Raw genomic sequence first — 12,703 nt, 5'->3', positions numbered from 1 at the left:
TGTGGTACTATTACGTATATTCTTCTAATGGCCTCTCAGTGTATCCAAGTGTTTCCTGTGCAGGAGGGAAAGCACATTACTCATCCAGATGGATGGCATGACAACACTGACAGAGAGGAAAGAGATAGGGATGAAAGAAAGGGATAGAGAAAGTGAGACAGAGATTAAGGAATAGGGAAGAATGCAAAGGAAAATCCCGTCTCAGTGCCACAACCTAAGATACTTTCCAGTTTCTTTCTTTTTTGTTTGATGATACAAATAGAAAATTAAAGCTGTGCAGAATTAGTTGCATAGATTTCTGAGAAGTGTAGAACTATCATAGAATAGGAAGATTAAATATTCATAATATCCACAACAGCTGAAATCCCAGGCATATTGAAAGAGCATGTTGGCTTTAACCTACATGACAAACACCTGCTGTGTGTATGTAAAACAAACCCAGCATGAGGAATGACTCCATTAGATGGTGCACTATAGTAAGATCATGAAGAGCCTGAAACATGACATGAACACAGTGGAAAGCTTGTTGAGCTGAATACTGTATATGTACCGTCTGTAATGACAAAAAAAAAAATAAATAAAAATGCAGTTATGTTGTTATGATCTTTAATAGAGGTCACACATTTTAGAGCAATTGAACTTTGAACTCAAGAAACTATAGCTTTCCATTTCTTTACAAAATACATTTTGCAGTTATTTACAGGGAAATAAAGACAAAATTAAATACAGTAAATCAGTTAAGATATGATAAAATAATGGACCTTCCCAAGAATCATGTAATGTGAAATGCGTGCAAATATTTAACCAAAAGAAAATTGTGAATGAACTCCAAATTTAGGTTTGGGCTCATTAAGAGCAGCTTAACAGGTCAAAATCAGTGTTACATCAATGTCATAAAACACAATGTATTTCAAAAGTATTTCACACCTGTTTCTAGTGGTGGCTACTGACAGGATGTGACACAATGTCAAATACCATGTGTTCAAATAAAACTGAGATTCTGTCTGCCACAGAGTTCCCTTTGGTTATCAAGTAATGCACCAGTGTCACCAATTAAATGTCTATTGCGATTATTTCACCCAGCATCTTCAATGGCTGTGCATAACAACAACTCTTGAATGTATTCTTCTATTCTTCCTCAGTATCTGAGCCCCTTCAGAAATGTCAAACTGAGTTCCTGGCAGTCGATTTTTATCTGTGTAGCTAATAATATAAAATGATACATAGCGACTAATACAGACAGAAATGATCTTGAACGGTTTTAATATTTTCTCATCAGTGTTTTATGGCTTAGAAGCAAATGTATGTTAATGGGGGGAATAAAATCACATATCAACAATAACACTTCAACAAAAAATGTAACAGCAGAGGTCAAACACAAAGGAGTTGGACACTTATAATCCTGTACTAGATCCTGTAAGTCATGAGAGAAAAGGGTTTACATAGATCATATGCTGCGGTCCCACTTTGTCATAGCACATGAAAAAATGTTGTTCGAGGTGTGCTACATTTTGAACGTCCCATTAATCACTCTGGGTGACGCAGTTCAAGCAGTCATTAACTGATATATGATAGTGCCCATAACTCTGTTTCAGTGCCTCTCCCCAGTGCCCTCACTCCGTGCCCAGTAGGAGCCCAAATCTAAAAGGCAGAAAATGGATGAGAGTGGAACTCAGTCAATCAATATCCTGAAATTTTTCACCATTACAAGACTGTCTGTGCCGACATATTTTGTTATCCAGTTTCATATTGAAATTGGTCGTGCTAAGAGATGACAATATTTTATCTTAGCAATGCCCACCACAATCACTGTTGAACCTGTTAACTATCTAAAGGCATTCATCATGCGTTTGATTATGGGCTATGCTAGTGTGACAAATTTCGATTAATTTGGCAGTTACATATATGTGTTGTGTTTAGGGCAGCTGGAAGCCGAAGTCGTCCATCTGCATCATCATCATCATCATCATCATCAGCATATACAATGTATTGCATTAGTGAAGAGTGTACAGTATCTTTACATTCAATATTGTATATTCTACAGGTCCTATTGCAAATTGGTAAAAAAACAAACAAACATAAATGGGCCTCCTAGATTTCCTAAAACAACAAATGTACAAAGATCAAACTTAATCATTTGCACATATAATGAACATTCTTTTATTAACTCCTCTGCAATCTAAAATATAGCATCTTAAAAATTAAACAGTGTAAGTATGAGCCCTCCTAAATTAATAGTGCAGATATAACAAGGAGGTTTTCAGTTTCGGGGTGAAGAAATCTGCCAACAAGTATGGATTCCCTTGTGAGATTAAGTGTGTGTGTGTGTGTGTGTGTGTGTGCGCGTGTGTGTGTGTGTGTGTGTGTGTGTGTGTGTGTGTGTGTGTGTGTGTGTGTGCGCGTGTGTGTGCGCGTGTGTGTGTGTTTGTGTGCAGTTGCATGTGTAGCCCTCAGGTCCTCAAGAGCACAGCGGCAGTCACAGCTGTTAGAGCCACAGCAACCGCAGGCACCCAGATCATCCACGGTTTCTGAAATGAGTGGTGACACAGAAACAGAAACATGAGCATCACCAGATCAAACTGCTCGTCCAAGATTGGCCAAAGCTTTGACAGAGGGGGCTCACCACTGAGACGAATGCAATGCACAGAAAACGCGGGTTAAAAACAGCTCTGTCAGAGAAAGACAAGCCTGAGCCTGTTGTTAAATATTAGCCATCCAGACAAGACAAGCAGATGTCAGATGCTGAGACTGTATGATTAGAAAGGTTAGATTTCTATAAGCAGTCAATTTTTGGAGCTTCCCCTAAGGAGAGATTCTGAGGAATGAGGAAGACTTGATTAAGTCATGCAATGATCTAAAAGAGACTGATGAGGATGAGAGATGTAGGCCAACTTCACAGGTGTAATGTGTACCTTTCTACCAAAATGCGCCGAAGCACCAATACAGCAAAGCCAGGATAAGGCCGATGACTATGGCTTGAACAGGCAGCAAAAGGGAGGTCTACAGGAGGGAAGCGATATTATAGTAATCAACTGCAAAGGGACATACTTTAGTTGGGCAGAGGTATATTTATAGACCTTTCAGTCAGTAGTCTATCAGTCTCTAACTGGAGTATGTACAAATCTCAAAGTCACACATGGCAACGGTGTCAACATCTAAAAGCAACAGCAAAGGGACAGTGAACATGTACAGGGGAGCAGGTGGGCAGAGATAAAAAATGTTCTTGTGAATCTATCCAGAGATTAGAGATTCACTCTTGGTGTCTGGAGATAGGCCTACTTTACTAAATGAACTGGTTTTTAATTTACTCTTGTTGCAAATTCTGATAAAGCAAAGCTCATGCTCTGACATGGAATACCTGAGGATGTTTGCTGTGGTGCTGTTTTTAGCTTTACTACATATGATTACACTTAATGTACCTTTGAAAATAACACAGTGAAATCATTTACCAAACAGTTGTGCAGCTCTGCACAAAATAACACTCACCTTCATTCCCTTCTCTTGTAATATCTTCATGTTGGCTTTGCACTCCTCCAGTTCATCTGTGACTGACTGTTTTTCCTGCTCAGTCTTCTCATATTTTTCCTTGAGGTCTGACAGCTCATTCTTAGCCTCTTCATACTGCATGAAACAAATTACAGTTTTCATATGAGATAAACACAAGATCAGTTTTGTTCAGTGACGTAAGGAGGAAGCAGAGTGACAAGGGCACAGAGTTGCTGATGTGGATACCCTCAAGTGTTAAAAAGGTGAGAACTGATTGACTGTGACAGACTTGGTGGTACACTGTTGTTGGTAGCATGACGATAATAATATTGGATTGTTGGCTTTTCTTTATTTGTAGCATGCTAGCTGGCTAGTAGCATGATTGCACAGGCTGTTTGTAAGTAGCCTGTTTGCTGGCAGGCTGATCTATGTTAACTTGTTTGTTATTGTTTGCTTGTAGTATGACTGTTGTTGTTGTCATACTGTTTGCGAGTAGTTGCTTCTTCTAGCAACATGTTTGCATCTTTGCATGATATGTTAACTTGCTTGAAGATTTGTAAACATTATTTGGTAGAAATATATTTGCTTGTGGGTTGCAAACACGCCTATGCTGATCAATTAGCTTGGTGGCATATCACTTTTGCTAGATTGTTATTTTTTGTATGTTCAACTGTTTGTAATTGTTATGTTCACTGCCATAGGGGTTTTTTTGGAAGTTGCTATAGTGACTTGGTAGCATAATGTTGTTTTCTCCCTATGCCCTAACTGTAGTCAACCCACACCTTTCCCTTCTCCCCTCACACTCTCTCTCTCTCTCTCTCTCTCTCTCTCTCTCTCTCTCTCTCTCTCTCACTCACTCACTCACTCACTCACTCACACCCACTCTCTCTGGTAATACAGATGGATTGCTCATGTGGGGTCAGGCTCTCAGGTTTGCTGAGAGTCGATATGTAGGCTGCAGGACTCTGAGGTGTTGTGTGTCTAACTTATAAAACACCTGTGATGGAAGGTGCCCATTTATTAGGTGGCAGATGAATGGTGCTGCCTGTCTGATGATCCCAAAGATTTATGATAACATACCCTGATGTTCTGTACAGTCAATATTTGTGGGGTACTAAATTATTCCTTTGACTAAATTAGGCTTCTGTGTGAAAGGTCAGCCTGGATTATGGCACAAAGGATACTAGCATCAAATCCTGTGCATGGGTTAATAAATGACCCGGGAATCTTAAGATACTGCAAAGACAAACCTAGTGTACAGCACCTGGCCCAGACAGGCAGACAAAGCATCTGGTCCTTGGCCTGTGGGTGGTGGGTTTAGAGAGCTTACCTCTCTCTGCAGGTCTTTGGTGCGGTTGTCTGCCTCATCCAGTTGGGCCTGCAGCCTGGTGCTGTCCTGCTGGTGCTGTTGCTGCAGAGTGCCCAGCCTCTTCTCCAGCTCCTCCTGGGATCTTTCTAGAGCCTTGAGACTGCTGTTCAGCACATCATTCTGAGTACGTGAACTAGCAGAAACAAGAAAACAAGGAGTTCAGGAGGCAGCGGATCAGCAAAATAGACTGTAAAGCAGTGAGGAGCAAATGAGGCAGAGGGAGGCACAAATGTAGGAGTGCAGTTCTTGATAATCTGCTGACCTTGCAAGTTCCCTCTCTAGCTGCTGCTGTTTCTTCAGCAATGCCTCTTTCTCAGAGCGCAGGCCTACACTTTCATTTTGCAGGTTGCCCCTCTCTTTCTGGTGAGTCTTGAGGAGTTCCTCTTTCTCGGACCGGAGGGCAGCACATTCACTCTGCAGACTGCTCCGTTCCTTCTGATGCTTATTCACCATGTCCTGTTTTTCAGATCGCAGGGCAGAACATTCCCTCTGAAGGCCATTACACTCCTTCTGCATGGACTGCAATTCACTGGCTGTGGAAAGCATTCAAAATATTGTGTACATTTTAATAGTAAGCATGAAGTCATTTATATTCATATTTATGTTTAAGCATTTGGCAAATGCGTTTGTAAGAAATGGCTCATAAATAAATAAAGAAAAATCACCACAAAGCATATCTATAATAACATATTGGCATTTCTATGTGATCTTGAACAGTCTAGTCTAGATCTGAATCCATTAACAAGTCTCTTAATCTGTGGTATGACTCATGATAATTAAGCAACACTTTCTCAAGTTGCTCTGCTAAAACATCAGAATGACTTCAATAAGTATTTTCCTAGGATGCAAGTTTCTGGTTCAAAACCATATAAAAGCCTCTCATTTCCTGTCAGTAAAGCAATCCTGGGAGCAATATCTCTGTTAAAGCAATGAGATTATAATTTTGTGTGTGAACTGTACATGTTAGCAAATACAACAGAATCAAACATCACTGCAATGATACCTATTATTACCATTGTTATAGATGTAATCCTCTCCATATATAATGTGTTGCACAGCAGTATGTGTATTTACACCTTGAAGTACCTTGTATCTCTGCAGTTTTCTGCCACTGCTTGCTCTGTTGCTGAAGGTCACCCTGAAGGTTGTCAATCTCATGCTCATATTTGTTGGCAGCCTGACGCCATTTGTCCAGGTCCTTGGTGACGGTTGCTAGGTTAGCCTGGATAGCAGTGACCTCCCGCTCCCGCTCGGCAGTGGCTGCCTCCAGGGCACGTTGCAGTGACTTCACCTCATCACGTGCACTTTGCAGTTCATCACGTGAACTGGAGGAAGCGTTGTCTCTCTGCTGCCGGAGAGTGCCCATTTCTTCTTGGAGCTGCCGCAGCTGGCCTGCCCAGACGGTATTCATTGTAGATTAGAAATACATATGTTTACCAGGATTGATACAGAAAGCAGTATAATTAAGCTATTTTAAGTGAGAGAAAGCATAAACTCTCCACCACAGCTCCTCCAGAAACATTGCTAACCATCTGCAACTTGCATATTTCCCAGAGGGCAACAGGCAACTCAAAGCACACAGGTTCACCTTGAAGAAGTTTAATCTGTTTTGCAGATTCATCAGCTTGATGCTTATTTTCTTTTCTCTCTTCCTCCAAGAGACCTAAAACATGAGCCAAAGGGCATTAATGGCATCATATTTGTGTTTCTGAATGTGTACATGTGTGCATATATACTGTATGCCTATCTGTGTATGGAGTGAGGTCTAGACAGTAACTGAGGATGAAATTGTATTTCAGAGCCTCTGAGATCAAAATCTCTGTATTATGTACCTTGTAGCTCCAAGCATTTCAGTTTCTCAGAATTGGCTAGCTCCTGGGCGTCTCGAAGTTCATCGTTCAAGCGCTGGATGATTTTCTCTGACTCACCGGATGACCCCATGTTGGACCGGTTGAGCTCACCTAATACAGAGTAAAAAAGTTCACAGAGGGCACAAGATTTGTTCGACTAACATGAGACAGGCTGTAAGGAGACACATTAAACATATTTACTTTGGCTTATCCACCTGTATAGTAACAGAGCACATATGAAGACACTGGACAGCAAAGCTCAGTGTACAATGGTGCATAAGGCAGTAATGATAGCAATTTTGCAAATTGCCATAAAAATAGAACTATGGAAACTGTCTGTGACTGTCTTGCCTTGTTAATTTTGCTTCAGTCCCAAATATTTAACCAGGGCCGACACACTGGATAATTTCCCAAGACATTAAAAACGGGCCTATTACATAAACTAATTGCTAACCCAGAAATAGACACAAATGCATGAAGTTTTCATTCCAAAAAGTCTATTACCTCAGAAGCACATGAGCATGGCATATCAACATAGCTTGTTGTCAATACACAAAACAAATTAAAGAGCCAAGGTTGTCAAGGGTATGTTTTGTTTTCTAGATGTGGAAACAAGCTCCACAAATACTTTTGGGCTTTACAATACCCAGAGTGCATCCTGACCCCTAATCTGCCTCGGCTAGAAAAAGAGATGACCTCATCTCAGATCAAGCCTTTGGCAGAAGCGAAAACAAGCGCCAGAACAGGTCAAGCATGTGCACCATAAATGGATACATCAGAAGACTATGAGGTTGCTATGAAATGCTAATATTGCCTGTGAAAACTGGGATTTCATTGTGTCTGACACAGTTTCACACACACACACACACACACACACATTGTGATGGTAGCGCTATCAGCTGAAGTTATTTTGATAAACATCTCCAGAGTGACAGGGTGTGTAGATAGACAGCTGGAGGCTGGTGGCACCCCCTGGCTCAAGCACATGACCACCCTGCTGTGTGCCAGACTGTGGATGGGAGGGCACAATGCTCTGTCTTGGCTTTGCAGTCTAAGGAGCACAGAAAGTGAGTGTGTATGAGTGTGTGTGTTCCTGTTTGTGTATGCATGCATATGTATGACTGGCTGAGTGAGCATCAGAATGTGAGTGGGCTCCCAGCAAGCAGCGTTGTCTGTGTGTGGTGTCTGTGCGTGGATGATGAATGCACTGGAGTGTGTGTATTTTGTGCAAGTGTATTGCACAAGTGTGTGCAAAGCTGAAAGAGATTGCATGAGGGTGTACACTGTGTGTGTGTGTGTATGTGTGTGTCAGAGCCGAGGGCATCCTGTGGAGCTTAGATGTGTTTATCTTTAGTAACATGCCATGGTCAGTTATTATCGCCATTATGTCTTAATGTCAGCAAATGACACCTGGCAAAATAAATTGGATTTCTCTGCATGTAAAAATACCTCAGTCTAGCTGGGTTCTTAAGTGTCATGCTGTTTCAAAGTGAAAACAAAAATGTAGGGATAATTCTTTTTTTAGCACATGTCCTGAAGGGGACAGCCATCATGGTCTGTCTTTCCGAATGTCGGGTCTCCTTACAAGTGAATGTGACAGCAGCAACTGAATCAGTACTAAAATTATAGCTTCCTTTGCACTGAATGTATAGGATATTTAGTGAATGACATCAAGTTTGCTGATGAAACTGCCTGGCCTGGCATTACTTTACAGCCACAGAATGTGCTGAAACTGAGAAGTATCTTTATCAAACTGGATTCATGGGAAAATAATGTCTGTCAGCTTGTTTTGTGCTCCCTATATACTGTGCAGCACAGCATTACAAATTCATTCATCATGCAAAATTGATTCACTCACCAATATGTTTAGTAACACATTTCACATTGGTCTGAGTCATGAATGTCCCCTTTTATCCTCTATTCTATTTGTATTGCAGTCACCCTAAATATCAGGGATAACAGACATTAGTCATCTCAGTTGGCCTCCGTGCAAAAAGACTCCATTTTCTGAGAAGCTGTTGACACCAGAGAAATTTGCCTCCAAAACAAAACCTTCTACAGAAACACAAGCTCTAAAGCCAGACATTTTCACACCTAATTGTCCTCAGGAGTAATGCCATTCATCTTTTTTTTTTAATCCATTTTTACGATGTCAATTACTAAGAGATCCTATGCCAGGTGAGAGCATAGGAAAAGCAAAACAGTGCCAAGTCATTCAGTCCAATTGTGTCTGTCCATGCTCCTACAACAGTAAAAGAGCTCTGTTACCTTTAATAAGTGACACATTATTCAGGGGATCGTTCAGCTGTTTCTCATCCATTTGCTTATCTATAACAGAGGAACTATACGTCATATCAGTGGACAGAGCAATTAAATAGACAAATCAATAAATCAAAGGCTGGTGTTGAAAAGCAAACCATTTTTACCAAAATGCCATTTTAAAATAAATGTATTTAGTAAACATACTAGCAGTAGTACTACTACTACTAATAATGTTCATCCATGAACAGAAATCAAGTAATTTTAAAAGTAGCCTGTATAATTGCTCATAAATGTCCTTTTAAGTCTAAGTCACAGAAATTTGTTATAGAAGATTAACAAAAGAAACTTAGTAGGAAATATTACCTTAGATGATCCAAGGGCTATTACAAGTGCTGAGGCTACAGCAGTCCCTGACATGAAGAACTCTTCTCCAACTATCTGATTTTTCAGATGCGAAATGGAATAGTCCATCTGGTCAGGGGGGTACACAAGCAATGACACAGACAGTCCACCAGACCTGCCGGTCATTTTTGAAATGAAGTCACAGTCGATAAAAAGCTGGTAAAAATGAATGGACAAATTCCTTGAGGGTGACAAAAATGCTGCTCTGGAGGTAAGTTAGATGAATATCTTTAGATACACAATCCCCCCTCTCCTATTTTTGGTTGAGGTTCCCAGCCCCTCCACACTAGGTCATGTATCCGAGTAGGGCATCTCGGAAGCTGCAGCTGCATATTGAAACACAGAGAGGTTTTGTTCGGGGAATTGAGCTGTTCTGCGGCCAATTGGTACTGATGTAAAAATCTACAGGATGACACACAATGGGGCCTGCTGCTGTGAGTGTGTGAGGGAGTGTGTGTGATGTATGTGCACCCCCTCCCTCACATATTTCCATATAGGGCACTCTTTTGTCACTTAAAATTATTGCTCTATAGGGTTAGGCAGGTCTATAGACAGATAATACATCATCCTGAAAGGTGGAGTTACTGTAAACTTTGTAGCCAAAATGTATTAGGCCTATTTATGATGATCTGTATAAGACTATAAAGACTATAGCTAAATCATGAACAGCCAACTATATGGGAAATATGCCACAGTGACATCCTAATAGCTTTCATCACTTTAAGCAAAGAACTCTGTTGTGCTAGCCAAAAGCTCTCATCATCACATCAAGCAGTATTTTCACACTTTGGTGCACCTTCAGGCATGCAGGCAATAACACAGGCTCGTTTTTCTCTTGACATGCATTTTATACCCATTAACTGTAAATAGATTATAGAATAAATACACTATAAGCCTGAACTCAGAATGAAAAAAGACACTGAATGGGTGATGGTAAAAGGTCTATTCCTACAAACTAGGCCGAGGAGCAGTGCTTACTAGGTCGACTGAGCTCCAGACTAAGGCTCAGTCAAGCAGCCCCATAGGTGTGTGTGGTGAGAGTCTGAGGATCAGGCACAGACCATGACAAAGATAGAGGGACCTGTCATCCGGACCCAGTGTACAGCAAATAGTACCAGCAAGCATCAAGAGCATTTGCTGCATCATGGGCCGAGCTCCAGACTAGGGCTAGGTGAAGCAGCCCACTGTCTGAGATAGTGTCGCCACACACACTCCTAATTATGACGACCTTGACCCAGTCTGTATCAAACACCACAGGCCCATCGCAGGCACCTGCGCAGCCTCTTGAAGTGTGAGAGACCCCTCACCAAGAGGTTGTTTGGTATTAGATATGAGAGCTATGCAGCTGGTTAGGGCTGGTATGTAGCTAGGTCGTTAGCACCTACTGGTGACAGTGCATAAGGCCAGTCTATTTTAAAACATGTAATACATATATTATAAATTAGGGCTTCGCTGTCAACACAAATGCAGTACAGCTCAAGTTACATTTTTGAAATATATAGCTGCTGAACATTGTAATGTTTATTGTACAAGACAAAGTTAAATATTTGCGGCACGTGGAGATTTGCTTTGGCCTGGTTTGGTTGAGGCTCGTTGATAGGTCACCATCACTGGTAGGTGAATGAGGCTTGTTGATTTCAGGGCGGGGGTGTTGGGTGTGTTAGGTTTGACATAGAAACTAGAGAATATGACAATAACCTTGGGATTGCATCTTGGGACTGTTAAGCTTCAATCAGAGATTGAAATTTCAAAGATAAATATAGTTGAATGAAATATGACTAAGAGGTTAACATTCACAGTTTCAGTTCTTCACTGCTACACAGATTTTTATGAATCTATCCTGCAAGTTGACATGGACAATGAGAAATCAAGACAGAAAATTATATTGATCCTGCTATTCTCTGCAGTAAGAAAATGCATAGTCTCCCTTGTTTTATTTAGCATCTTATGGGGATGTAGTTATGAGAGCAGTAACCTTATCTTCAGTTTAAAGTGAACAGGTTTAATTTAAAAATAATGTTTCCCTCAAGCAACTTAAATTAAAATCACACACTAGTGGAGGATAAAACCCAACCAATTCAGTTTAGCCACTATTTTTTTTTATAATACGTTTTGTCCTGCACCACCACTAATACTAGCACTCTGGACTAATAACCTGCAGGACTGTTTTTCCTTATTACAAATATCATGTTTACATATATGTCAAGTTGTGTCTGGGTAATGGCCCCTGCAGTTACATGGCTGTGTCTGTGTCTGGCTGTGGAAATGAATTTCCCACTTGAGTAAATGGACAAATAAACCTCTAATCTATCTATCAGGCATGAATACATGCTTCTCTGAGAACTTTTTTTTTTTTTTTTAATTAATGGTGGTTAATTGCCTTGTGATGGTTGCCAAAGAATATCACCAATCCTGCCATATTCCAAGAATGACTGACACTGTGAACTGTAAACACTGGATAGTGTCGTATAGTGCCTTTCATATGCTTTAAATAACCTTAACTAGTTTTATATGTAATTGCTACAGTAAAACGTTAATACAGTTTGACTGCTATAGTATCCCAAGTTTGAAATTAGGATCACTAGCTTTCCAACGGGAGGAATGTTTAATTTCATTTCATTGCATCACTGCTTAAATCTGATATTTACCTGTTATATTTGTTTATGACTACTTAAAAAAAAAATAACATGTTTCCCGTTTTTTTTTTTTTTTTTTTTTTTTTTTATTATGTAATAATGACTAATGGTACTTTATTATAAATCTGTGGCTATTATAGTTTCGCCACGGTGTTACTATGGAACTTCATGGTAACAGTGGTAACCATGGCACTACCGTGCTTTTGTTTTGTTTTGACGTTTTTTTATGGAAACTATGACGAAAACATAATATTGGTTAATGGTTACTGCAGCTGACTTGGTATAGACCTTGGTTAATTTCATCTGGTAAAATAAAAACTACAAAGCGAAATGTTTTACCTGCTGAAGGCGAAAGTTAGCTTGAAATGTGGGCGTTCAAATGCTACATGAGTTTGTTGGTGTTTACAGTCAGTCTGTCTGTCTGTCTGTCTGTCTGTCTGTCGTTAGCATGCTCACATGGCCCACACAGTTTGGGAAAAACTGACCGCTCCTTAGTCAACAGGACAACTTGGTTCAAAGTTGCGGGTACATGGCGGGGTGCTGTCCTCAACCTCCAGCCCCTGAGCCGTCGACACTTCGCGGTTTGCACAGTTTGTGAGAGGCGGTGATGCTGCTCCGGTTCCCCTCGACTGTCACATGGACAGACCAATCACGTTTGACTGGCGGCGACGTCACAAGGTGCGAACATCTCTCTGGAA

The 12,703-nt window shown here is 40.6% G+C and overlaps 1 protein-coding gene across 5 annotated transcripts; it reads right to left on the bottom strand.

Annotated features, from left to right (window-relative positions):
* Nucleotides 1-589: 589 nt before the first annotated feature.
* On the bottom strand, nucleotides 590-12,616 carry slmapb (sarcolemma associated protein b). 5 transcript variants are annotated; one of them, XM_030056574.1, is made up of 10 exons: nucleotides 9,331-9,391; nucleotides 8,974-9,033; nucleotides 6,688-6,816; nucleotides 6,444-6,518; nucleotides 5,942-6,247; nucleotides 5,118-5,388; nucleotides 4,817-4,988; nucleotides 3,487-3,621; nucleotides 2,913-3,000; nucleotides 2,406-2,528 (listed from the first exon to the last, which is right to left on the bottom strand). In XM_030056574.1, the coding sequence occupies exons 2-9, from the start codon at nucleotides 9,023-9,025 to the stop codon at nucleotides 2,917-2,919; spliced, it is 1,224 nt and encodes a 407-aa protein (XP_029912434.1). In that variant the 5' UTR covers nucleotides 9,026-9,033; nucleotides 9,331-9,391; the 3' UTR covers nucleotides 2,406-2,528; nucleotides 2,913-2,916. The 5 variants fall into 5 exon arrangements, with proteins under 5 accessions (XP_029912435.1, XP_029912434.1, XP_029912437.1 ...); XM_030056575.1 differs by lacking the exon at nucleotides 2,913-3,000 and having other exon boundaries at nucleotides 590-2,528; XM_030056577.1 differs by lacking the exons at nucleotides 8,974-9,033; nucleotides 9,331-9,391 and adding an exon at nucleotides 12,491-12,616.
* Between the last annotated feature and the right edge of the window lie 87 nt (nucleotides 12,617-12,703).

Source organism: Myripristis murdjan, chromosome 7 (assembly GCF_902150065.1).
Source record: "Myripristis murdjan chromosome 7, fMyrMur1.1, whole genome shotgun sequence".
In the NCBI taxonomy this organism is placed as follows: Eukaryota; Metazoa; Chordata; class Actinopteri; order Holocentriformes; family Holocentridae; genus Myripristis; species Myripristis murdjan.
The sequence above is the reverse complement of the archived record's forward strand: the minus strand, read 5'-3'. Positions and strand labels throughout refer to the sequence as shown.